General features: G+C 38.5%; 1 protein-coding gene across 1 annotated transcript in view; it reads right to left on the minus strand.

Annotated features, from left to right (window-relative positions):
• Positions 1 to 25,114, minus strand: part of AOX1 (aldehyde oxidase 1) — a 46,891-nt gene extending 21,777 nt beyond the window's left edge. The window contains exons 1-20 of the mRNA XM_075711695.1: positions 25,055 to 25,114; positions 23,870 to 23,927; positions 20,661 to 20,757; positions 18,756 to 18,864; positions 18,075 to 18,201; positions 17,147 to 17,208; positions 16,448 to 16,528; positions 15,450 to 15,530; positions 14,186 to 14,330; positions 13,923 to 14,015; positions 12,003 to 12,154; positions 11,669 to 11,762; positions 9,048 to 9,157; positions 8,006 to 8,190; positions 6,665 to 6,827; positions 5,710 to 5,802; positions 3,580 to 3,749; positions 2,095 to 2,221; positions 1,441 to 1,563; positions 161 to 257 (exon numbers count right to left, since the gene is read on the minus strand). Of these exons, the coding sequence (XP_075567810.1) occupies positions 161 to 257; positions 1,441 to 1,563; positions 2,095 to 2,221; positions 3,580 to 3,749; positions 5,710 to 5,802; positions 6,665 to 6,827; positions 8,006 to 8,190; positions 9,048 to 9,157; positions 11,669 to 11,762; positions 12,003 to 12,154; positions 13,923 to 14,015; positions 14,186 to 14,330; positions 15,450 to 15,530; positions 16,448 to 16,528; positions 17,147 to 17,208; positions 18,075 to 18,201; positions 18,756 to 18,864; positions 20,661 to 20,757; positions 23,870 to 23,927; positions 25,055 to 25,114 (2,227 nt within the window). The remainder of the gene's footprint in view (positions 1 to 160; positions 258 to 1,440; positions 1,564 to 2,094; positions 2,222 to 3,579; positions 3,750 to 5,709; positions 5,803 to 6,664; positions 6,828 to 8,005; positions 8,191 to 9,047; positions 9,158 to 11,668; positions 11,763 to 12,002; positions 12,155 to 13,922; positions 14,016 to 14,185; positions 14,331 to 15,449; positions 15,531 to 16,447; positions 16,529 to 17,146; positions 17,209 to 18,074; positions 18,202 to 18,755; positions 18,865 to 20,660; positions 20,758 to 23,869; positions 23,928 to 25,054) is intronic.
• Between the last annotated feature and the right edge of the window lie 2,878 nt (positions 25,115 to 27,992).

Raw genomic sequence — 27,992 nt, forward strand, 5'->3', positions numbered from 1 at the left:
CCACTAGGTTTAATCATTAATCACACTTTCTTCCAGGTGATCAGGAGCTTTCTCAGGCCTAATGGCTATATGGAAGAAAGGTAGTACTGGGACTTGAAAAACAGACAGACAAAACCAAATACTGACCACAAGTTCTCACCAAATGTATTCTGTAGTTTACCTTCAATTATATTATCAACAGTTTCAAATGCCTGATCAACATTTCCTTGTTCTAATCTTCTTTTGGGCTCAAAGAATGAGTTGTGCTTTATAGCTTCCTGCAGTGGAGAAAAAGAGAAATAGTTTTTTGAAGTATTTTAAAGGTTCTCAGCTTGTTGTGGCATTTTACTCTCAGGAGAAACACCATTCTCTTCAGGGATTTGAACCACCAGCTATCAAAGTCAATGATCAACTGTATTTAATCACTTTACTGTCATTGTTGATGAGTTTGCGTATTCAGTTCCAGCAATTCTTTCCCAATGTATCTTGTGTTACTGATGATAGCAGTTTCTGAAGGAAATGCAGTCAGTTTATTCAACCTGTTCTATCTATCAAGTGACCAAGAGAGCACAGAATGAGAATGCAACCCCACCATCCAAAGAGTGATGCCATTAACAGGGGAAAAAAAATTACAAAGACTAAGTAAAAGTAGAAGCTGTTTATTAAGTATGATTTGCTTTATTTCTAATAAGACCTCACTGGAGTTTCAACTGTAATGAAATATTAGTAAAATTTACTAATGCTAATTGCCAGTCTTTAAAAAGAGACCACTTTTATTTTTATACCAGAAAGACTGTTCTGTTACACCCCACACGCATTATGGAAACGAGCTGTAAAGTGACTACCAGAACTAATGCTGGTTCCCTGCAAATACGTCCTTAGTTCCTTACGTCCACTCATGCCATTAACCCAGCATAACTCCACTTCCCCTATGAATCCCACATCACATTGCTAAAATGTTCTATATCCCTAACATCTTTCCCCTCACATTTCCCCAACATTTCCTGTGTCTCCAGCCTAACTTTGTTGGCTTGCTAGCCTGACAACAGATACAAAACACTACAGATAATCAGGAGCTGATCATTCAGCCAATGTACACACCTTGACTGACCAACTGGTAGTTACCAAAAAAGATGATAAACAACCAGCATGTTCATTGCCTTTTCCTCACTGGGAACATTAAGAGAGTTCTTCTTTTCTACTCTTATGTTTATTATTATGAAACTTGTGGGACCTTAATACCTTTGAGACTGTTGTCTGTCTATCACAAGTGGTCAAAATTATCCAAAGATTGAAAAGCTATTTGTAGGGAGACTGACAGACTCTTTAATTGGATGTTCATATTCACCTTGTTTCCTTAGAAAATCATGTTTAAAAAGCAAGTGAAGACTATGAACTGCTTCTTCCATTCACTATATAGATAAAACAATAAAAAAGCAAGAGAAAAGAAATTATTAGTACCTCAATTGTTAAGATCACTGGTTCCAGCACTTCATACTCTATCTTCACTTTTGCAGCTGCTTGTTTGGCATGAACATCTGAATCCGCAACCACAGCACAGACAATCTGACCCACACAAATCACCTGTAAAATACACATCACTTAATAGAACAGTGGATTCAAATTATTCCCATATGTGCTGCTGATATTCTTTCATGTAACCACTAGTCATGTTTCCTTTTTAGAAGTTTTTTTTTTTTACTTAGGATCTTTGTATTTTTTAGATCATCCACAAAGCTAACAAATTATTAGAAATACCAGTATAACTGGGGAATCGAGGAAAATACAGTATTAAAAAAATGGATAAGCGATTTGGGAGCCTAACTTTCAATTAAATATACTCTTCAACAACTCAGATGGTTTTGTGAGGTTTAATCTTATTCTTCTGATTTATATCTTTTTCTCTAGGCAGAATATAATGCACATCAGCTATTTTGAAGCTGAAGAGGGAGTGGGAAAAAAACTGAGAATTTACCTCATTATATGGCTAAAGTGATTGCCTGATGTACACACAATACAGAAATTCAAGAGTCAGCAAGTAAAATTTCATTATAAAAATCTGCAGAAAAACAGTAAAAATGAAGAAAATCAGTTTTTAAAAGATTGTAGTTATACCTTGTTTTTTGCAAATATAATCTCCGGCTCACTGGAGTAATAAAACTCATTTGTAGCTGGTACATCATGAGCTGTTATGATATCGAACACACCTGGTCCTTTTAGAGCCTCTGAGGTATCTATAGACCTGATTGGGATATGGAATAGAGAAGTGTAATTCATTAGTTTTACAAAGTGTTGCACAGAGGAAGGGAATACAAAACAGTGGTATGTTTCTTGTACTGCCAGGATCTGCTCATAGGTTCAGATGCATCTTTTCCTTCTATCTCTGGCACATGCAGAAGTGCAGGTCAAAGGCAATTTAAAAATTCGACTAACCTGCTTTGTTTCTAGGAAATACTCTAGATGCAACAGGGAAATCATTGGCCCATTAGACTGCCTGAACTGCATTGATTTGATAAAAATCACTGCACAATTATGACGCTACAGTTGCAATTTTTTAAGACCTCGCAGCCTACACAGATATCAAACTGATACAAATAAGCATCTACAAATGGAGAGTTCACGTAGAGAAATGGCAAGACCACAACAGAAATGGCAAGACCAGTATAAATGGAGAATGACTGGCAATGTATGGATGTAGAAGGATCAGAAAGAATGGCAGAAGGTCTTTAAGAATGGCATGTTTTGATAGCACCTAGTTTAGCAGGTCATCAAGATCCCAGCACATCTACAGGCATCTTCTCTGGACACTCAGATCAGAAGAAAAAGGAGAGTGAATAAATCCTACTGATTCACAGAGATGGGGGTGATGTCAGCTCCTTGATGGTACCAAAAAGAGCATATCCAAACCCAGCATACTATCACCAACCCAAGAATAAGCCAGGAAATATGACAAAGACTCTATATAGCTAGCAGCCTCAGTCCTCTCTGAGGACAATTAATCCTGACCAGACCACCTGGATACAAGTCTTGGTGCCTGAATGCTGGGCAGACAAGTTGGATATGTGCATTTTGGTGCCTGAATGTTGAACAAACTGCTAGAATAGGTGTATCTTGGCAGTATAAAAACATCACTGAAAACAGTTTTCTTTCAAAATAAAATCCTCTTCCCATCTTCCTCTCCTATAAGGCCTCATAAGAGCTTTTCTACCTTGTTGCTGCAATGTTGTAACACTATTTCCTACATTTTGGACAATTTTCTTTTTTCATAATAGAGCTGAGATTTCAAAGCTATGTCGGTAAAGCTGAGTTTCAGTGCCTGCTTGCACTGAACAGCTCAGCACTTTGTGGAGGTACCTAGGCTAGCTCTAGGCTGGCCCATGGACCAGAAACAGTTCAACCTTATCAGTACAGTAATATGGAGTGAGACACTTAGACCCAAACAGACCCTTCTACTAGAGCAACACTATTGCTTCCAGCACCTAAGCCAGTGCAGGTATCAGGCATGCTATTCTGTATACACACAACTCATTAGTCTGCTCTAAAAATCTCAAGACAGCAATTCATAATACTACTTTCTTCAGATACACTTTGAACACTTACACAATCTTAGCATGAGCTCTGGAACTAGTGACGACAGCCAGGAAGAGCTCCCCATCCACAGAAGGAAGGTCATCAATGTAAACTGCTTCACCAGTGGCATGCTTAATTCCAGACCGGTGCATAATGGGCCGTCCTACAGGATCCTGGGGAGACTGACTCGGCTCTATGTCCTGTACAGTCAAAAATACACACCCCCCACCCCCAAACAGTTAAAAAAAGAATAGTAATGCTATTCTTACCGTAATCAGAAAATCAGATGAAGAAACAACTGTTCATGTTATCATCTTCTGGTTCAATATTGAAACCAGATGTGGATGCAGGACCTGACTGCTGCTCCTGGGGATTTCTTCAATTTCTTCTCTTGAGCAGCCTTCCGAGAGCCTTGCACAGGTTTGTCTACTTGGATTTTTTTCCTTAATCCTTTACATCAAAGTGATACAAACAGAACTTCTTTTTCAGAAGCACAGTTTCCTCCCTTACTGATTGGTGTAATGAAGCTTTGATGATTTTCTGAATTATTCTCAAAAGATTCTGCTCTGTATTTTACCAGTGTCTGGTGTTGTATTTTGACCTATTTGCAGTGATTCCTAGGATTTGTCTTCCTTGCTGAAAGATTGCAACTGATCAGTGTAAATTAGTGAGAAAATGTTGTTTAAATATTTCCTTCCCAATTTTATTTCCTTGCACCTGTGTATGAATTTAGTGCCTTATTAACCTTATTTTGCTAAGTCTTTCCTGAAAGTTAACTCAGTGTTGCCAGGTAATTCTGCCACACCAACTAATTGTTGCCAACTTCCAGAACACTTTTCCAATTTCTGGGTCAGTGTTCACTCTAACTTTTTCCTTTTCTACATTTAGAACTAGTTAATTGCTCACAACTCAAAACCTTTTTTCTTCTATAGCTTCCATCACACAAGTGTTCTGGCTACACATTTCTACCTCCTGCACTTTCTGGCACACTGTCTGCTACTAGCCCAAAGCCAAGAACAGACATTTTTCACTTGACTTGCTAAGTTCCTCAAATGGCTGTCTTAGCCAAACCACCTCAACTTTTCCACTAACAGAATGACCAGGTATTTATCTTTCAGGATATGCATTCTTTTTTTCCCCTTAATTTTAAAAGCTTAATAACGTTCAGATGAAGAACTCCAGAGAAAAGACAGGGACTTGCAAAAGTTAGACAGAAATTTAAAGTGAAAAAATAGATTTTCTGGGTTTCTAAATAATTTCTGTTGCTTAGTGCCAACTGATCTGAATAACAAATTGTTTCCATTTCTGTTGTTTAGTCACTTACCTACAGCGGGGGAATAAATTACTGAAAGTCATAAAGAACTAGTTCCTTTGATCCTGACCCCTTTAATAAGTCTGTAGTGTCTTTTTTTTGATGATAGCTCTGAAGGAAGCTGAAGATAACGACTTGAACAAATTTAAAGTATTTAAAGCTAAAATGCTATTCTAAAGAATATCTGAAAAATATGTTTACCTAGATTTCATTTTTATTTTCTTTAGGTTTTCAAAAACTTTGTATTTTTACTTGTGTATTGAGGGTATCAAAATATCAAAAATCCTTGCAGGAGTTCCCACCATGAACTAGTCACAAGGGTGAGCTCAGAAAATCCGAAAGGTGTTCTTTGCTGCCCTCTACTGCTGACCTCCCTTGAATACTCTTGTTAATTTGATCAGATTGCCATCACAAACTCCATCTTGATACCTAAATCTACAGTAAGACCTAAGAGCCCTCTGAGATCTTAAGAAAAGTGTATCTCGAGACAAGAACACTATAGTGATAGCTACAGACTTGGTCTTTTCAATCTTTTTTATTTTCTTCTAATTTTTTTCCAATTGGGTTGCACAGTGCAATATACCAAGTTTAAGCAGTCTGACAACGGTTCGTTCAGCATATTTATCTTTTGAGAACTGTTTAGAAGAAGTGAGTATACCCATATGAGTCTATTTTTACAGACAAGGTTTTTCTAATTGAGATACAGTTAAAATCAACCACGAAGAGCCTGTTGCCTTCAATCCTTTGGAAAATTTGCACCTGAGCTTCACAGCAAGAGTCATGCTTGAACCACGACTTTTTACCAAGTCTTACAAAGCACAGAACAATCTTGGAATAAAATCACTTGCCTGGTATATTTGGATGCTCTGGGGCATTTTGGTTTTGAAATCTTGTAGGACACTCCGGTATTCCACAGGTATGCCTGGAGAGTGGCAGGGATCCTGAAAGGGGAGTGAATTACGACTAAAACTCAGCTTTTGAACACTCCAATTAAAAAAAAGCTAACAACGAAAATCACCAGATACAAACTCTTTATACAGGAAATTCCTTCAAGACTCTCACAAGCTGAAAGGCTCTAAAATAACAATTCTAAAACAATGTAGAGTTTTGAGATTTCACTAAATGATATTTTAAAATATATTGGATTCAACAAATATGCTTGTTTAAGGTAAGCAACATAAAGCAGGGATAGTCAGAAGAGCTTTGTTCTGGGGTCTGATCAAAATTGGCACAGAATCACTCCTGGTAACAGTAAATTATCTAGCAATGGTAATTCAGAGGAAAGAGCTCAAGGTAACACAGGAAAAAAAAAGGCAAAAGGGATATTTTTCCTCATAAGAACAGATTTAAGACAAAAATAAGTAAATTACATCTAGAATGTATTGGGAACTGACATTTTAGAGTCCTCCTCTCCCAGACAACAACTCATACAAGAAGGAGGGTTGATTTAGCAGCTACAGTTGCTTTCCAAAGCCTTTATTCCTATTCTGCCTGTTTATGTTTTGAACTACAGACAGATGGAGTAAGACCTCATGCATGTTTTCTTTGGGCCTGGGAGCTCAATACTGATATATTCTTGCATTAACATTGCTCAATTTTTTTTAAAGCCTAATGTCCAAGGTAAAGATATCTGAGCACCTAAAAGTTAAATGGGCATCTCTCCATCAATCTCTTTGGTGTTACATTCTGTAGATCTGAACGCCAAAGACAATATTTAGCACATTGTACAAATTGCAAGCATCAACAGATAGAAAAAACCCTTTCATTTGCTTGCACAAAAGCAGACATGGAGAACTATTTTACCATTGTCTTTAATGACTGCAATACTTCCAGGAAAAATCTGTAGAAGAAACTGACTATCAAAGTTTTCTTATAGTCTACTTTTTCACCACTGGCTGAGTCTGGACGAGCAATTTCCTTAAGAACTAGTCTGCAAGCTTCATCCAGCATTTGTTCATTCCAGTGTCTGTCAGGAAGAATAATAGATACAATCAGACCAGGACTCAAAAAAAAAAAAAAAACCCCAAAAAACCAAATTGCAGTAATACATTTGTACCATGGACCACAGGCATAATCCTGCTCACAATGAAGCCAAAATATTGATTCTAATAATGGCCTGCAATTTTGAAAACAGTGTAGGTCAATGTTACTCAGAGCAGTGAGATCCCTTAAGTCAATGGAATTGAGTGATATGCCAGCCTTTTAAAAATAAATAAATAAATAAATAAATAAAAGCTGTTACAGCTTTAAAGCTGATTTAACAGTCTTACAGATTATCACTATCCTGCAGTTATTGTCCTGTCTTTAAGGAAAAGTGGATAACAATATTGATGCAAACTGTACATGCTTTCAAGGGATCTGATTACTGCTGGAGAGTTGTTACATTTTCTGAAAAGGCTGTCTCCTTGAAGCATCTCAACACAGTTAATTCTCCATAGTTACACAATCCTAGATATCAAAATATAAATCTGTTAGAATAAATTTCATTATGTAAAGGAGCAAAAGATAATGAATACTTCAACTAGTGAAACAGCTGCTTGTTAATTGGTAAAAGAGTGCAGTGGGACTCCGTTTAGATAAATGGTTTTATATTGCTTGAATTATTTGTAATTTTTTTCCTCCAAACCTTGGAAAGATGGTGCAAAGTGGGAGGAGACATCAGGGATTAACTTCAGAGTTTATTAGGCTTTTGTAGATGAAGAGATATTGAAAAGGTTAAGGCTTGACTTGTGCTCCTAAGTTTATTGGGCACATCTGAAGTTCTCAAACTTTGTATCTATGAGAGCCAAACTGAAGGACTCAAGAACACTGATACTAGGGGATTATCAAACCTACGGGATACAGCATCATTTACCAAAACTTGGGTTCAGGTGCACAACTGACTATGTATACCTCATCCACCTATTTCACAGTCATATCTCATATCTCTCTGCATACTTCACACCAGAGTTGCACCCATATGCAGACTCCAAAATGTAACAATCCTGAAAAGTCATCATTAAGGTTTGACCAGACCATTCACTTGAACATAACGTGGCATCAGCCAGGCAAGTGAAATGCTTCTGTACTTTCATGCTCCAAGGAAGTACACCCAAGCTCTCAAAGTCCCTTTTTTCAGATATAGAGAAGGCAGAGAAATTGTACCTTCCGATAAGCGTCCAACAGGTTTGTTTTGCACAGATTGTGGTCAAGGCAACACCTCCATAGAAAATGCTTAAATCCTTTATTACGTCTGTACCTTCTTCAAAAAGGACTCTCATTCCAGCATTGGTTATTGGGAGAGCATTTTCCCGTCTTGGTGCTTGTCGAAATGCAGAGATATACTCCCCCTGAGCAAGACCAGACAGAAATGGGTAACCTGCAGACATGTAAGCACCTGAAAGCAGAACTTGCTATTGCACTACGTGAAGCAAGAGAATAAAAAATGAAGAGCACAAACTCAACTTCCTGAGCGTTCAATACCATACACTTCCTTCTCTTGACCTTTCAGTAGCTTTACCATCTTTGATTTCTAGCAGCCCATACGCAAGCCTCCATCATCTACACAGTTCAGATGACCTAGACTTTTTCATGGTAGAAAATTGGAATACAGGGATCTTGTGGAATGGAGTTGCACTTACAACAAGACCAAAAGCTTAGAGGCTTTAAAGTATTGCCAAACTTCAGTACTCAGATAACATGACCCATAATTCTCTTAAAAGATCCCATATCCACTCTTGAAAACACAATACCAGTTAAAGACTATCATTCAGTTTAGCGACATTTATGGAAGAACCACGCACATGTCCAATCTTATCTCATTTTAAGAAAAATCCTCAAGAGATGACAATGCTTTACCTGCTTGATGCCAACCATATCACAGGTGAGCAGCCTGCTTTGGTGAGGACTATGGCAGCTTGTCCAAGACCCCTTTCTGTAGGGGGTCTAGACAATTGCTATTGCCCTCATCATTTTAGGGTAAACTTTTGTCTGAATATCACTCTTTATATATCACCAACTACCTGCTGAGTTGTGTTTTTTGGCTGAAACTGGGAGATAGTGTGGCACTGACAAGATCAAATGTAAGGAATTCAGAAAGTGAGCAGTAATAGTGTTACTTTAAACATAGGGATTATGCCCACTCCTGCTCTTTATTTAATAGTCTTTAACTCTGCATAAAGCAAATCTAAACAAACTAGTAACTTACCTTCCTAGAATGGGGAATATGGACAGAGACTAAGATCTCTTCTGGCATAATGCTATTGTTACCAACTCCATCTGCAAAAATACCACTCAAAGGAATCTGTCGCTTTCTTCCTAAAAAAAAAAAACCAAAACCAGAAACTTCTGTACAATTGTGCAATTAACATACATCAATCATATTTTAATGGGCAAGAAATACCTGCAGCCTTCCTGAGTAAACACTAACTGCAGAGTTTACATAACAAGTTATCAGCGGTATGCTCTATAAATACAAACGACTGCTCCACCTTCCATAGTATCATAACACCAGAGTCCTAAGAAAGTGCCCAGAGATCAATCCCCATTCCATAACCCTCCCTTCTGATACTGCCACGATGATCCCATCTCCTCTCCTGTCAATCTGTTCCAAATCTCTGCAGCTGCTGTCATCACTACCTTTCCTTCTAAAACATACAGAATGAGGAAGAAAACTGAATGAGAGAGAACTGAAAAAGAAAAAAAAAAACAAAAACTGGGGGGGAGTGTGTGTTTGGTTTTTTGGGTTTTTTTGGTTCTGAGATTCTGAACATGTCTAGGAGTCCAGAAGGGAATAAATGCTATTGCCTTTTCCCTTCTCTTTTTGGCAGATTATACTAAAAGTGACTGTGTTTGTCATTCTATGATAGATACTACTGAAGATGGGATTTTCAAAAGGGAAGAGGATAAAATTCTGCAAGGAACCTAAATCTGTAAGAGCCCTTTGAACACTTAAATTTCATCTATGCTATATTGGGTTTGCCAATATCACTACACAGTTAAGCCAGCAAGCCTTCTGGAAATGCAACATTTTAACACATATAATTGATTCTATTAATTAAACAAGCTCCATTGCTTCAAAGAGTTTTGTTGATAGGACTGCAACTGTACCAGTAACACAACTGTCAAGTAGCATTGTCATTCTGCAAGAACACAGAGGCATAAATATTGAACAGATGGAAATCCACAGTGATTCACCAGTGTGGAATTTAACCATGTGTGTTTGACAGATGAAGTCAAAGTGTATTTTTTACTAGTCTTCTGTGTCCTTTGTACTTTTCACATGCTACCTAAGGGGCCCAATGCATTTTTAAATAAATTATTTCTTATTACTAGAAAATATTTATCTTGCAGTAGCCCTGACCTATCCCAAGACTTTCTATAACCAGAGATAATCTTCTGTGCCATTTTTAAAGGGTTCATATATTAAAATACTCCACTCGCATTCAGTGAGCATGATACTTCAAGACTGGCTGCTTTACAGCAAGATTATTTTCTTCATGTTTTTCATGTTACGTGTGATGATAACACTGTAACCTGTTCATCCTAGAATATCATTTAGCATTAAAATTTCATTCCCCAAATATAACTAGTGTGACAGCAAAACTTTAGTAAAGGAATTTTATTTTGCTGAAGTGTGAATCTGAAAAATAACACTGTTGAGAACAGCAGTACTGGTGTTTCTGGATTTTTGCCTTTGCACTTTCATCCAGAATACACTTGATTTACATAAAGATTATTGTCCAGTCCCACCTGTGAGCCCGCCAGGATCTAGGAAGGTGCATTTTCTCTTACACTATGATCTAAGATAAATATTAAGAACTAAAAATGTTTCTGCAACCTCCTTTTCCTGAACAATCCACTTTTCCTATGTTTCACTGACTACCATTTGGTAAAGAAATATGTTAAAACCTGTGAAAATGCCTAAAACCCTCTCCCAGCAGTAAAGTTCTACCAGGTTAACAGAAAGAGATATCAATCGGTGATCCTATTCATCACTCAGATAAGTAGGCACATCATTAGAATTGTTAAGAAGATGCAAAAGTTTGTAGTTTCACTTGTCAGAACAACATTCTGACAGGTATTTTTCCTCTCAATGCCAAACTATGCAGGAAGTAGTCATGGAAATCACACAGCATAAGTTTTTGTGTATCTGTTCCAAGAAATCCTCGCTCACAAACAATCCCTTAAAGAACGTGTATTTCAGGGTGTTGAGTGGGGTATTACAGGGTCTGAAATGGCAACATGCACCCTGTCTGGATCAAGGGCAAAAAGGACATAAGCCATCTAGAACGGAGAGCATGCAATTCAAGGCCACCAGATAGCTCATGTTTACCAATAGTTTCATCACCCTTCCAATGGTAAGGTAGCGCACAAGAAAAAGAGCAGGTAGAGGGGAGTATATATACAGTGATGGAAGGAAACTGAGGAAATGGGCATGGAAAAAGGGACTGGACTAGTGGCTCATGTATCAGAAGTAAGTATCTGTGAGGAACAAGACGCCAGAGTTCTTCTAAGGGACAGAGGGTGATTTTAAAAACCGGGCAAAGCACCAATTACAGAAACAAACTAGCAGGGAGGTGGGGAGGTAGTATACAGCTACTCAAATTGTGAGGTTTTATGAGTGCTTATAGTAATTCACTGCCCACAGAAGTACATGTGATCTGGTTGGTCTGAATGCTTACCCTTGATATGAGTATCTTTGACATGTTCTTCGTTTGCAAATTGCTTCTCTTGCAGACATGATCACCTGTTGTTATTTCCCCTCTCCTCATACAATAGGAACCTGTACCTCTGGCACTACTGGAGAGACAGGCTATCTCCACTTACCTCTTGAAGCCAGATTGAGTATACAGTTGCTGGCTGCCAGAACAGGATTCAAGTCTGACGTTGATTTTCTACTTACGATGTTTCCACCTAATGACTTGAAAAAAAGCAATTTATGTCACCTTTCTCCATCACCTTCACATTTTTATGTTAAGTGACAATATAACATACAGACTATCCATAAATTTATACATATCAAAAGCTCAAAAAAGATGTATTGATAGAAAATTCACTACTAAAAACAGAATTAAAAATGCAAGTTTTACATGCAGTCAGGAGCAATTTCACATTTGTTACAATCTGTTACAATTGTTATTGCAAGTAATGCACAACATACAGCAACATTTCTTATCTGTTCTCCACCCAGAGTTCTTAATTGCTGCAAGACAGCACAGAAAACCTTTGTCTTCTCTTCAGGGAACTCTGAGATAGCATTTGTCAAGATGTCTTTCACCAGAGATAGACTGCAGGCAGCTCCCAGAGTTAATCCTGTAACCAAAAGATTATGAAAGTGCTATTGCCTGGGTTTTAAACTATGTTCAGACTGCAGAGCTAGGACTGCTCATGTGGAATACAGGCAGATACAAGGAGAGGGCCTTTGCATATTAAAGGTACTGTGACCTTTCATTTCAGGATGCTGAAGGGTAAAATTTCATGAAATTATGAAATTGAGCTAATAGCTCACCATTTCTACTAAAAGAGAAATCCCTTCTCTGCTTCCAGCTGCCCATTCCAACCGCTTCCCTGATTGGGAGTATTCAGCCTTGACTGAGTAAATGTTTAGGTGATTTTTCACACAAAGGTGAGTCAGCTTCAAAATCCTTTCAACAGGGTCTTCCTATTTTTAAACATGATTTTTATCATAATTTGATCTTGCTTTGCGTATGTACATTCTAGTTATTCTCCTAAGGTATGGGTAGATAGTATTTGCAAAAAAGCCAAACAGTCCTAACACTAAATATGGCATTCTTTTTCCCACTAGAAAGACAAACTATAACTATATGCATTTATTTGAGTAGTTATTAGTTATACATTTTTTTAAGATTACGCTTTATAAAAATTTCAGTATTATAAAATGGTAAATAGTGCCTTTCTATTAAAAATTATTAATAGACTTTATTTATGTAATGTATGAATGTTTTGAATGAACACTGGAATTCAATCAAAAATATAAATCAAAAGACATAATTTTTAAATGGCTTTTTATTAATTGAGTACAGCAATACTAAATTTTGTGTATTTAAAACAAAAATTTAATCAAAACATGTTTTGCATTTAGATCTGATTAAAGAGAGGAAATACTATCTCTGGCTGGCAAACTAAACTGCATATCTCTTGTTTTAGAACTAGTAAGTCTCACCTTCTCCTAACTACATTTTATTTATAGATTAAAAGAAGCAGTAAACATTCTCCCTGCTTCCTTTCAATTCCCAACCACTTTCCAGCTACGAACAAACTAGTCATTGACTAGAACTGGATGACTAATCATTTCGAAAAAGATATTCTAAATGCAATGACAGAACTGTCACATACAGTCTGCCACTTCAAAAAAAGTAGCTTCAGGCACACAGCAAGTAACTTTTGTCAGATATAGGGTTTGATTTTCCTTAAAATTTTGGCAGTAAACTTGCACAACGTAATTTATATTTAATTAATTTAGGCTATTACAGTAAGTTTAAATCTATTTCTAATTGTTATTTTAATTTCAATAGAATTTATTTAAAAATCAAAACCTAGTCTAACTAAAAAAAATACCCATGCTTATCTTAAATATATAAATTGAGGTACAAAATTTTTAATCTACAATAATCAATGCTGTTATGACTGAGAACAAGATTAGTTAATGCATATTAGCTATGCCAGTTTAATCACAGCCTTTTTTCTAATGTAGACAAGCATGCAATGTTGCTAACTCTCTCTGTGGTTCTGTATGGGTCTCTCTCTGGTATACAGCATAGCATAGTACAGAGATCACAAAGCAAATATTGCATGACTTAGAACCAGAAACAGTATTACAAGAATAATTACCCTTGCACTATTATGACTAATGGGGCCCAAGATAATATTGCTTGTCAGTACTGCACTGTGTCATGAAGACAGAACTGGGACAGTGGCCACAGACACCTTGACCTGGGAAAGAACTAAGCACGCTTAGGAATGAGTTGCACAGCACTTCACACTTCAGCACTATGGAAAGGAGCAGCACCCCTTACTGCAGAGGAATCTCCTATCTCCGAACAAAGTAAAGTCTACTGACCATCATCCGTGCATTTCACCACATTCAGATCCGGGATCCTTGCAGGAGCAATAACAATTGGATGGAACACGCCTCTAAAATTCATCTCAGGTCCTACCAGATAGGAATAGACTTAGACAAAAGACATTTTCCATAATGACAACTCCAACAGAGTGGAGAGTAAGCTTAAGGATGAAAATGCAAAAAGAATCATAAATGTAGCTGCATTCCTCCCATGCACGCTGGAACTATGGCAACAGGAGCCATTCTGACTGTATACATACCAACAGTGGTGTTCCCAACCACAAGAGGTGCTTTGGGGTGGGCAGCTTTCAGATCCAGTAATTCATCTAAGCTTACAGGAGAAATCCATGTCATTCGCTCCCCATGAAAAACCAGAGTTCTTTTTTGTTGATTTTCAGCCATTCTCTGACAGGGAAATATGGCAGATTTAAATATTTAGACATATAGACAGGTGCAAGGTCTAATAGTAGACTGAAAGTCAAAAGTTCAAGAAGTTCTTAAGCAATGGCAGTTATACTTAATCCTTCAAAACTGGGCAGAAATGGGACTGTTATACTGGCTCTTTGCACAGTGGTGAATTTCTGGACTGCATGGGTGAAATGTCTTCAGTTAATTCCAATGGGCTAATAAACAAGATTGATAACAAATAGCCCCCAAGCAAAAAATGTAGGAATAGATCTTGCAATTGCTGAAATTATTAGAAAAGTGACAAAAAATACTTAGGGAGGTGTTTGCACACTTTGCTTGCTTGGAGGACACCAATGACACTGGCAGCAGCATCCCTTTAAGCATGCATGTGGATGTCTCCCACTGTTCTAGCACTGTTCACTGATCACTTGGAAATAGCTTGTGAACTACTGATGGTACAAATACATGGTCAAGAACTCCTGTCCCACAGTTATCAACCTTTCTCCGTAAGCAGCCAGCTTGTTACAGAGAATTTGGCTTTGAATCTATAGATTAACAATGTAAAGCAAACAGCTTTCAGTTCTTCTAGGGCAAATACTGCTGTCAATAATTAAGGATGCCTGACACTTTCCATTCCAGTGCCCTTATTTCAGCTGCTTATATCTTTGTCATACTTCAGTCACTGGGACTAAACACTCCCCAGTCTGGTGCCTATCTGATGCTGACATTTTGACAGAAAAGACCAACAAAACTAATAAGCCACAAAATGGGGAAACTGCATTGTTTTGCCAATGTTAAAAAGTGTTTGCCATTCAGTTTGCTGAGAAGCATTTGTATCTTCAGGTGCTGCACTGAAAACCCAGTTTAGGTTACTTTGTCTTCTCACCTAATACCTAACTCTGCAACTTCATTTTCCCAATATGATTATTTTTTGTATGTGAATATTCAATAAGCTTACTGGAAAAAAAAAGGAATATAATTTTGAATTTACATAAAAATGTTACGAGATTTCTTCTGATGAATCACTGCTAAGCAGGACTTCAGAATGAGTTATGAATTATGGACTACTAAGGAAAAGACAGAGCTGAAGAACAGTCTATAAGCAGCAAAAATTACCATTAGTTCTGGAGGAAATATAAGCTCCTGGGTGGGATCTAAGGGCTGGAATTCATCTGTTGAAAATAGTCTGGTGGAAACCTTAAAAAGAAAGAAAACAAACAAATACCAATAATTTTGTCTCCTCATTAATTCCTTAAAAAAAAAAAAAAAGGCAAAACCAAAACCAAACCATGAAGGTCCCACCAAAGTCAGCAGAAAATTAGTGATTCCATTATCATTTGGATTTGGTGCTAAATTACCATGCATCATTTGGAGCTGCTGAGGTGAAGAAAGCGTTCCTAACAGTTTCTCAAAGTTCACTGCTAACACAATGACAGTGTAGAGGCAAGTAACTGAAAGACTAACTACAGGCTTCCTGTAGTCCTACTATAAGAAAGTAGCTGGTTTCATGCCAACCTACAGTACCCAAAAAGCAAAGAAGTAGATCAGATATTATTGAAAGAAAACTGAGAACAAAGTCAAATGTTCATATGGATAATTTTATATTTTCATATAAAATTACAATCATAACTCTGATTTTAAAGAGTGTATCAATTCTTCAGATTCAAACCAGCAGTTAGATTCCTGAGAGAATGAGTGGTTACGTTCAGATCATCGCTGATCATTGATTTAAGACAGTTCCACATATACCCTAATTTCTTGCACAATATGATGATCACAGTAGAGCGGAGACTATTAATATTCCTGAACTTGAAGAACTGCTAAAATCTAAGCTGTGGAGATCCAAACTACCTTATACCAGCTATCTGCCACATCATCGCTGCCTCATACAAATACATGCAAAGAATCCTTAATTTTTAGAAATATCTCCAAATTTCTTGCAAGGAATAATAAAATATCTTATTTTACAAATAATATTACGTGAAGTGAATAAGGCGGGGGTTAAAAATGGCAGAGTATACTGCATTTACTTTAACTACAAGAAAAAAGCCACACAATATTCTTTCTATAAGTTTTATATCCAAATAGGACAGGTAAAATACTTAAAACCCTACCTTCTCTTCCTCATCAAACAGATCATCTTCCTGATCCAAGCAACACTTTCCATTTGCTTTCCTTTGACAACAAACGGATTCCTAAAGTGTGAATAGTCCATTAGTGAAATATTGCCCAGAATGAGAATGAGTTAAAGCCTGCTTAAGCCGGTAAGAGTGTCTCTATATTTCAATAAAGTTCTAGATGAAGCTTAATAATAAGCTAAACTGGAAGGATTATATGTTAAAGAACTGATAGTCAAAAATAGCTTAAAATCATTGGATGTTGAAGTCCTTAATACAAAATAACTCATACTATGTGAAATTCAGCTGACCTTGTGAGAGCACACATAGACGAACTGCATTATTTCTCTTACCCACTGTTCACTCTCCCATTTCTTTCACTGTAGGTTTCTGACATGTTGCATTACATGATAAATTACTAAGAACATCGATCCAAATTCTGCTTTTTTTTTGTGCCACTACTGACCCACAGTTAAATAAATGGAGTTACTTCAGATTACTCTTCATAATCCAGGCTAGATACCAAGTCCATTTGTGTTAATCAATTCTTGTAATAAGTTAGGCCACTATACACCTTACTTGGACCTACGCCTCTTAACAGAGGAAAGAGATGATCTTAATGAAAATCTTGATGGTTTGTATACATATATACACTAGTGGGCACAATCTAGTATCCCTATCATCACTACTTCTTACCTTACAGAAGGTTTTACAGGCATCTAGGATTGGCCTATATCCAGTACAGCGGCACAAGTTCCCTGAAAAAAGGAAATCAGTAAGAAAAAGCTTTGTTCTAAAGCATGTGGCTTTAAAATGTCATGAGGTTTGCGTTTTTGAAGCTTAAGGAGAAGTGTTAGCTCTCTGAAAGACACAAAAGATCAGTCTCACAAGACTTAAGACCCTACAGCTCCTGAGGAAAAAGGCTATTGTTTCAAGGGGAATATGAAATACTTGAGAGCTGCACTAGAGGGAATGCTGACTACAGCTCAGTATGCAGGAGAATAAGAGATTGTACAACATTCTTCACTCCCTCAAAATGTTTTTCTCCTTCCCCCTGACTTATTTCAAATAGTGAGTGAAGTTAGCATTATACCTCCATCTAAGTTCATCTCATAGTAAAAGGAAATGCCTTTGGCTTCACTGTGACTCTAGAGCACAACAGATGACAGAAGGCTATTTTACCTGCAATAAATGGCTCACACTTTCCCTTAGTGAAGATGGTCTGCATCTCTCTACTTCATTTGACTGTTTTATTCCTACCACAAAGGGGCTCTCCTGTGAGGCTTACGACATTCTCAACTCCAGCTGTAATGGGCTCCCAGAGACCTTCAGATGCAGCTGCTTCTCCAGTATGACATCATTTTTGCACATCTGATTTAAAGCACTTCAAAAGACTCATATGGGGATGTTTCGAACACCTGTCCCTGAAACAATCCACAGCTCCATGCTTCATTTTCCAGGAGAAAAGAAAGACAGGGAATACAAGGTCTGTATCCAGCAGCAGCAACTCTGCTGGGAAGCACAATTTGTATAGAGTACAGACATACATGCACTTACTTACACAAAGTGTTTGAAGAAAATGGTTCAAGGACATACCTAAACATTAAAAAATGGCAATATTTACCAGCCAGAGCGGCAATCATCTGCTCTGAAGTCGGTTCTGGGTGGTTTCTTAGCAAAGTGTATATGGACATCACCATTCCAGGGGTACAGAAACCACACTGGGAGCCATGGCACTTGGCAAGCCTTTCCTGAAATGAAACACCACAAATAGCACTCCTTCCAGTGCTACATCACCATTCTAATGAACTCTCTCTTAAAGAGGAGATGCCATACTAAATGTTGTCTTCATAGTAAATCAGACTTTTTAAGTAAAACAGTTTAAGCAATCTCAGATAAGAATAATTACTTTGGATGTGATGCCCAGGCACATCTTACTAAGGAAGCTAATTAACCTTCAGTAGACTGCTGTCTTTTTTGCATTCATACTACAACATCAGCTAAAGGGGCATTGTCCACGATGTGTCGTTAGCCCAAACAGAGCACATGCCTGATCCACTCCAGCAATTCCTACATACCAACTATTTGATCAGGCTGTCAGTATTAAAGCAAGATCAATCATGAGACATATCTCATCACCCTTGATCAACCAACCGTCAGAAACTTGTGTTGTTGTCTGTTATCATTTAACAGGGAGAATAATCATCATGTGAAATTCCCATGCCCTAAAAGCACTGCCACTCAAGCCAGCCCATACAAAGCAAGAAATCAGTCATCCTCTTACACAGTGATACTGTACTCTCACCTGAACTGGATGAACCCTGGTTTTTGTACTTCCAACACCTTCCACTGTGGTGACTGCTGCACCATACAAGGAGCAAATGGGAAGCAAACATGCATTTGCTGAATAATGTCTTTGGAACATAAAGGAGAACAAAGAACATGAATATCATTTTACTATAATAAAGATGCATGAATATTATTTTGTGCTCAATGAAGACAGTTTATACTTACAAAGCAGTCATTATCATATTTGGAATGAGAAGAGAATAAGCTTTATAGAAGGGATCACTTACTAGCTGTGTCTCTTGTCCCCAGTATAAAAACTGTATCTATGAGGACAGTTCTGTAGAATTTATATCTTCCTTAATACTTCAGTCTTTTCTAATTGCCCTCTTGTCTCTCTTGCCCACAAGCAACCTGTCAAGTGTGTTTTGGAGGAGGAAGATGGGGAAGGGAGGGTTGGTATAGTTGTTTGCAGGAAGTAAAGAATTACTGCTGAAAATTTGTATTCAAATTTCTGACCCAAAGGAAATTCTGATGTAAATAAATATCATTCTAAAAAGAAACAACATACCAAAATGAAAGCTCTTCAACCCTTTTCACCATTAGCAATAAAATGTTTTGTTTTACGATAGTTGTGTGGTGTTTTGACCCTGGCTGGATGCCAGATGTCACCAAGCTGCTGTATCATTCCCGTCCTCAGCAGAATGGGGTGGGAGTAGGTAGAAAATGTGATAGAAAAAAAAAAAAAACAAACCACAAAACCACTTGTGGGTCAAGATAAAGGCAGCTTAATAAAAGCAAAAGCAAAGGCCATGCGCAGAAGCAAAAGGAAAACAAAGATTTTATTCTCTACTTCCCATCAACAGGCAATGTCCAGCAATTCCTGGGAAGCATAGTGGTTGCTCCAGAAGACTAACGTAAATAATGAATGCCCCTGCTTCCTCCTCCTTTCTCTTAGCTTTTACTGCCAAGCAGAAGTCAAATGCTATGGAATATCCCTCTGGTTGGTTTGGGTCAGCTGTCCTGGCTATGTCACCTCCCAAGATCTTGCCCACCCCCAGCCTACTAGTGAGGGGGGGAAGTGTTGGAGAGACAGCCTTGCTGCTGTGGGAGCACTGCTGAGCAGTACCCAAAACACTGGTGTGTTATCAACACCTTTTTAGCTACCAATACAAAGCACAGCACTACGAGGGCTGCTATGGGGAAAATTAACTCCGTTGCAGCCAGACCAAATACAAATTGAAATGTTCCTTTTTAACTGTCATTCTGACTGCTTTAATTTCAACTCTTACACTAACTTTAAAGATTTTAATTTGTATTGCATTCCATTGTAATACAATTGTCAAAAGGAACAACTGGAACATTTTTACTTTTTCCCCACCTAAAAAATATTAAATTGACAATGACATGTTACCATTTAACAATGTGACTGGAGTTTTCTCAATTTAAAAGTAACTTATTCCAGTTTTTAGCTTAATGAAACTCTGGTTTTGAGTTTCAAAGTCCTTTTTGTGGGTGGGGTGTAGGAAGGGAGTTCAGTATTAAAGGGCTGGTAAGACTCAAACTTCTGCCTGCCCTATCTTCCCATCAGTCATATGACAGAGCTGCAGGTAGGAGCCTCATTCCAGTTGTCAGTACAAAGGGTGTTAAATCTATGCTTCCTAAAGAGAAGACTCTTTATAGGAGCTGTGAGCATATATGAGCAGATTAAGCATTCGAGCATGATATTTCAGCAAATTTACAACATAGCTGAATGAACAGTATTTTTTACAGTGTTCTCTTTTGGATTAAAATGACCCTTCCTTTGGATTCTTTTACTATTAAGTACAGATTTTACAACTTTGTTTTTACAGCTTCATATCGGAAAATGGTATCTGCAATCATAAAATTCTGTGTGGTTTTCAAAATTTTCTGTTAAGGATACCGTATCTGCTTCAAAGCTGGCTCATAAGTTGATATCATCACCGTGCAGGCACCACAGCCACCTCCTCCACAACCATACTTAGTTCCTGTAAGACGGACTGAAAACGCTGTCATTAAGGAAAAAAAAAAAAAAAATTATCAGGTTTCATTTTGGTCTTTATTCTGCTCAAAAGCTTGAGGCCACCTTTTTTTCCTGAACTGCTAAGGAACATAGAATTGGTTTGGTATGATAGCATATGTATCAGACTCCTTGCTCTGTTGGATTAAAATTTTCAGTGAAAATAAGGTTGAAGCTAAGGAATGACATGACCAAAATCCTGTTCCCAAGAAAACAGAAAACTTGACTCTGACTTATTTTGGAAGAGAAGTTGGGACAGAAAGATGAAGTGAAAAATAGTTTTCCAAGTGAAAAAAGAAAAGGAGAAAAAGTGTAATGGGCAAAATAGCTATATATCTGAAGTTCCAGTGGAACACTAAAACCAATATCCCAGTTTTTCCCAGAAGGTCCATTTATAGTCAGGATATTAACCTTGCATCTCATCTGAAAGATCACACTTATGAGACAAGTGCTCATTTCTATGAACCTGGAACAGTGGCCAATCTGAAGCTGTGAAAGGACAAACAGTTAATTTAATGTTCTACAGCCACCAAAAGGAAGATGCCTTACTCACCATTTTTTCCTCCTCCTCTGTCCTTCCTCTTCCCAACACTACCTGCTCCAAAACCCAAGACCTCTTGTACCAAGTCTTTTTCTCACCAGTCCCTTTCACAAGCTGACTAATAACAAGCTGACTAATTAGCGACTGAGTCCCTAATCCAGTGGAAAGCCTCCATTTTTCCTGGGTTAGTTTTCTGCTGGCCTAATGACTGGAATTAATACATAGAGAGGTCTGAGGAACTCCACAGCTGGCACAAGGTGTGGGAAGAGGACTGTCTACCAGGAGCCAGGAATGATGAAGGGGAGACAGGCCTTCTTCTTTTCACACTAAATCGTCAAAAGAAAAAGAGTTTGTCAACGTGAGGTTAGCACTCTTCACTTGCAGTAAAGCTTTGAGATGCATGTATTGCTTTAAGGTCTTATCTAATAAAGCTCTACCACTTTTTCCACTGTAAAGTGCTTTACTGAGCCGTTTCACAGACATCCTAACCTGTCAGATAAAGCAAATACATTTTAGGACACAGTTTCTTCCCTTCTTGCACTTCTATTTACTTGTTAATTTGCAATGGGCCTTCCAGTTATTAACAGGGGTCTAATGTGCTGATTCCTATGGCATTTAGCATCAAAAAAAAAGGTGACAGGATGCTTAGAGAGGTATTATACTGTACCTTGCAATTACAAAACACATTACTGGAAGATGCTAAAATTCCTCACGCTCACTCAGGCAATCATTTCACACTATAAACAGTTTGGCAACATCAGCATAAGCTATTCCTGTCCTATATTTTTGTTCCCTGACATTAATTTTTGTCTCTTTACCAAAGATAGCTGTCCCCCTAGCTATGTTAACTTAACTGTATGTGGAGGCTTGCTGTGAAAAGGATCAGTTCCTCTATCTGGCTAAGAAAGTGGTCTCAGACACAGCTGGGCAGGCGCACCTCAGGGAACGGCACACCATCATACAGACCTAAGCAACAGAGGGCAGGAATACTATCAGTTGACATTTAAACTGTATGGTGAAACCAACTAGCTCCTGAAAACAAATTAATCTTATCCTCATTATATAAGCAGGCTACAATGATCGAGAAAGGTTAAATGATTTTTCAGCGTGTCAGAGCAAGTCAGTGCAGAATTACATTATCTCACTCACCAATGCACTTTAACCAATGAAGTACAACTCTAGTGACAGGGGTGGTCCTGAGCTACTTGGTGGGTGTCGGGCTCTTCTCCCAAGTAGCAAGTGACAGAACAAGAGGAAACGGCCTCAAGTTACACCAGGGAAGGTTTAGATTGGGTATTAAGAAAAATTTCTTCACCAAAAGGGTTATCAAGCACTAGAACAGGCTGCCAGGGACACAGTTGAGTCACCATCCCTGGAGGTATTTAAAAGATGTGTAGATATGGTGCTTGGGGACATGGTTTAGTGGTGGACTTGGTAGTGTGAGGTTAATGGTTCGACTCGATGATCTTAAGGGTCTTTTCCAACCTAAATGATTCTACTTTTTATAGTCTGATGGAGTCTGAAGTTGTTCAAATTACTGAAGAATAATTTCATAAGCACCATAACTACAGCAACCTATTCTGCTTCAGACTCCTCCTTACGACTGACCAGTAACAAACATCTTTTGACTTTCTTTTGAGATGAATATAAAAACTCTCTCCTGTGTGAATTCTATAGTATATGGTACATCACTTTCCCTGACATTTGCTCCCTGCCCCCTGCTGTGAGCCCCTACACATGTGTTCAGAATATGAAGCAACAGCTTCATGAACACTGGGAATAAGCTTGTGGTGCAGTAGATTTTGGAAAACTCCTAAGAACAGTTGAGAGCAGGCACACGGTCAGGCCTCTGAAATGGTGAGGAGGAAGAGAGGACAAGATCAGAGCAAGTGCCACCCAACTTGTAGCAACCCAGAAAGCCACCGAGCTGTGGACTGAAACCAAGACAAGAGGAAAAAACCTTGTCTGCAAAGACAAACCTGGCAGGGTGAGAGCTCTAGCTCTCCCAACTTCTGTTCTGTCTTGTCTAACTAATTTGATTTAATTTCTGTTTTAAAAACATAGTTGTTCATATTTACTTGCTATTAAACCTGGTTTTTGAGTTTAGAAATCTGTTTGGACTTCTTATCATAAGAAAAAATAGATTACCTCAAAATTCCAGCAGACTCAGGGTTTCATCACAAGATCTCCCTTTTCCTGGGAGAGAGACACTTATAAAACTTGGGAGACTCCTATTCTGTCAAGCTTTATCTGTACTGGCCAAAAAGGTTCTCAGGTTTCTTTCTGGGGGGAGAGGGGAGGAACACAGACAGACACATACATGTCACGCCTGATGGCATAACGTTGTTTGTTTAGGAAACGAGGCTAAAAATACAGCAGCGCACTGAAGAGTATTTGGCTCAAGAAAGGCACATCATTTAATATGGTTGTTTTATCTTAAGGGAGTCACAACTTCCTTAACCTGGTAAATCACCTTTTATCATTTATGAGAATTTTGCTTGAATAAGGCTTTCAAATGAGTGACTTAAGGGAACAGAGAAGAAAAGGATACGTCTCTTTCGCAGGTAAGACAACAGCATTTGTTCAGGATCAGCATTTTTCTCTATTATCTGCAGTAAGGAATGAAAAACAAGGTTTAACTAAGAAACTGAGGCTTTTAAAAATTCAGGGCACAGACTACATTCCCACAAAGTCAGAAGAGAATCCTTCTCTGGTTCCCTCTCATAAAACTACACTAATCGCCAAAGACCACAGGAGAATTTGCGCTCCTTCTGGAAATTCCTTTTCAGACAGATATGTTTCCAGGAAAGAAGTACTACGGCACCTTGCAACTACTAAAAATAACTGCTGCTCAGTGAAAGGTCATACTGAGGGAATCTACCTTCAGCCACACTAGAAATAAAAATGCATCAGAACTTTGCTACAATAGAGGCAGTGTAGCATAAAGAATTAATGGTTTGCAGATTTTAGTGTCTCCCTGGCACTTCAACCTACTGGTATGAACACCAGAGGAAGCTTGTACGGCTATCAGCAGGAACCACTTTTCTTCTAGCTTTATTTATATAAACTTTCACTTGCTGTAACAGATTAACAACAGAGAGCAATAGGAACGCCTACATTCTTGATTGATTACAGTATTTCTTATTCCGTTGCTTAGAATCAGCTAGTTCTTTCCAGTTGCATTGAATCAACAACCAGTTTAATTTTGTTCTTGCAGTATCATCTTTATGTTGGCCAACAGTCTGTATTTTGGCATCTGAGTCTTGCTGACTTTCTGTTGTGCCTCTGAAAATCTGATACCATCTGATGCCTCTTCTCTGATACCATCAAAGAGGAGAAGCCAGGCACGTACAAATGAAAACATGTAGTTTGCTCAAATTTGATACCCAGTGGAAAGTCCATTTCACTCTGACGCATCTTCCTCCCAAACGCAGCAGCACTAGCTGAAACGGGATGTTGTAATTACGTTTGTCCTCCTCTGCCGCTTCTCCCCTTCCAAGAGCGCTTGCTGTACGCAGAAGACTGTTAGCTAGCTAAAGTAATACTTGGAGGCTGATTCGCCTCTCACCCGGCGAGGAGGAGATGGGAAGGAACGCTTCTGGAGGCTTGGGTGAGGATTCGGTTATACTCCCATGAGGAAGAAGTCTGAGGAAACCAAATCTGTGCCCACACCCTTCGGGGTTACTTCTGGAACAGCAGCCCTCCTTTCTCCACACTCTTTCCGGGCAACACTTACCTTCCGCCCATTCACATAGAAAATCAGCTCCTCAGCCCCCGCCGCCCCTTGCAGAGGCATTGCACCCCAGCCCCGGAACCCGGAGCTGCAGGCGGTACCGGGCAGCTGCGGCGGCCGGGGGCGGGGCGGGGCGCTGGCGGCGGGGCGGGGCGGTCCCGCCCCGCCCCGCCGCCAGCGCCCCGCCCCGCCCCAAAAAGTTACATCCCCGTTGTTCTTAACCTTTCGAACTAATGGCACGATTTATATACCGGATCCTTTTTAAGGTATATTCGGACACTAAGACACACCTCACACGCTGTCGCAAAAGGACACGTATGTTCCTCCGGAGCAAAATGGCAACGTCAGCCACGTGAGCGGTTGTTAACTTTCCAATGATGAAATACTTTCCCAAGGAGAAAAATCTCCAACGGTAATTTTTTAAAGTGCGATGAAATCCAGCAATGTAGTGATCACAAGCCCAGTGGGAATTGTGCATAAATTCGCACTCACAACACAACTGGCAGTGACTTCCAGGTATTAGAAGCGTTTGTAAGGGCTACTTGTGCAAGCAAGGGTTTATAGAATCATAAATGTTTTCCTCTTCCTGTTTAATCTAAATAGGAAAACTAATTTTCCTACAAATTTGAAACCGATCAAAATCTTTTATTAGTGGTAAACTAAAATATTAAATGTAAAAAAAATTAGATTGAATAAACCTTACCCTCAGCAGAATAATCTTAATCCCTGTGACAGCTACAGATTAATTTTTGTCTGGAATACCATGAGCTGTTTTTACACCTTTTTCCTGGCAAGAGCTTCTAATACATCAACTGATCTGGTAAAAGAAGCAGATTCAGTGAAGATTCAACAGGCAATGTAACATTATTCATGCAGTACCTAAAGTAAGGGACTATTTTGCAGAACAATTAAAAGAACTGCATCCTAGAAAAAACAAAGTAAATTTGCTCTGTGTATAGAACATCAACATGAGCAACAAAAACAGTAGGGATGGAGAAAACAAGGCAAGAAGGGCAGCAGCAACAACAATGTGATTTCAGAGTTACTTAAAATAACTTCGATGCATCTTCAGGTCATTTTCTTTATCCTTTGTTGCTTTGAAAGATATCTATACTAAAAGGAACAGAAAAAGCTAAGGCATAAAGCCCCTAGACCTTATACATTTACTGAAAATTACATGCTTTTATTTGGAACACCGCTGGGGGTCTAGCTTGTAACACCTGAGGCTCTGTGGAACAACAGGACCTTCACTGAAAAAATATTTAAGACCATCTCCAAAAATATTATCTTTTTTCTGAGAAAGTGAAGCATGTGCTTCTGTTTCTAGATTTCAAACCACGGGCAACAGAGAAAAACAAGCTATTTAAAAAACACTGTGTTTTGCTGCTGCAATGCCAGCACAGGGAACACACATTGCAACAGATACTTGTTGTGGATTTCTCATGACACAGTTGGTGATGTTAATAAACAGTGAAGCTAACAAGAACATATCAATTAAAAAACCCCAATTAATTACAAACTTGGTAAAAAAATACAAGAAAGAACGTATAAAAATATTCTATGTGTAATTATTTTTTAAATAACATTGAATCGGTATAGAATGTGTCTTCCCAACCATTTCTGCACCTCTTCATAATGGTCTTGCTAATGTAGTCACATACACAGCATGTTTCAGAAAGAAAACTTGCTGAAAAAACTTTGCTGAAACTTCTCATATAATAATTTTAACAGCTCTATTTTGCACTACAGATCACATTGCCTGGGTGGTATGGCAAGTTTCATATTGGAAGAATTTTCATACTGATGGAATACTACTTTTTTTTTCCAGTGAGGTTCTATATGAAAACATCTTGCTGTCCTTATTGCTGTACGTCACAGTCTTTGCATGGTCTCCGGAACTGGTAACCACAGCTAGACACAGCTCTCTATTTAGGGGATAAAGGTCCCCTATATAAACTACCTCACTAGTGGCATATATAACTCGAAATTCATACATGGAATGTTCTACAGGATCTTGGGGAAGCTGCCTTGGGGCTACAGACCATATAACAAAAACCAACAACAACAACAAAAAAAACCCACAACAGAAAACAGTTGTGGTATTACTCAAATATTTGTAAATAGTGCTTTTGTACCTCTATGGTTACAGTTCAGAACTTACATGTAGAACAGACACATCTGAAAGCCATATCCAGGAGTACATTTTGATACGTACGACTCATTTTTTTTCTGTCAAAATATGCAGCTGAAATTCTGGCAACTCACAGGAGAAGGACGTAGGTTCCCCTTGTTGAACTTCATGAGATTCCTCTTGGCCCATTTCTCCAGCCTGTCCAGGTCCCTCTGAACGGCAGCATAACCATCCAGTGTTTCAGCCACTCCTCCCAGTTTCATATTGACTGCAAATTTGTGTAGGCTGCACTGTCCCATTGTACAGGTCATTAATGAAGATGTTAAACAGTACTGGCCCCAGTATTAAACCCTAAGGAGCTCTAGCGTTTTGCCTCCCACTGGACTGTGTGCCGCTGATCACAACCCTCTGGGACTGGTGGTTCAGCCAGTTTTCAACCCACCTGATACTTCATCAGTTTGTCTGTGGGATGTTATCAGAGATAATGTCAAAAGCCTTACTAAAGTTGAGATAAACAACATCTACTGCTCTCCCCTCACCCACCAAGCTAGTTGTCTCATTGTAGAAGGCTACCAGGTTAATAAAGCACGATTTCCCCGTTGTAAATCAATGCCAACTACTCCCAATCACCTTCTTGTCTTTAATATGTATGGAAACAGTTTCCAGGACTATTTTCTCCATCACCTTCCCAGGTTACAATGGAAGCTACAATGAAGTACAAAGAATACAGTTTGATTTGGTATTTTTAGGAATATATAAATTTAAGAGTATCAGTTACACCTCTTAAAAACGGTATCAGACCAAAGGTCT

Source organism: Pelecanus crispus, chromosome 5 (genome assembly GCF_030463565.1).
Source record: "Pelecanus crispus isolate bPelCri1 chromosome 5, bPelCri1.pri, whole genome shotgun sequence".
In the NCBI taxonomy this organism is placed as follows: Eukaryota; Metazoa; Chordata; class Aves; order Pelecaniformes; family Pelecanidae; genus Pelecanus; species Pelecanus crispus.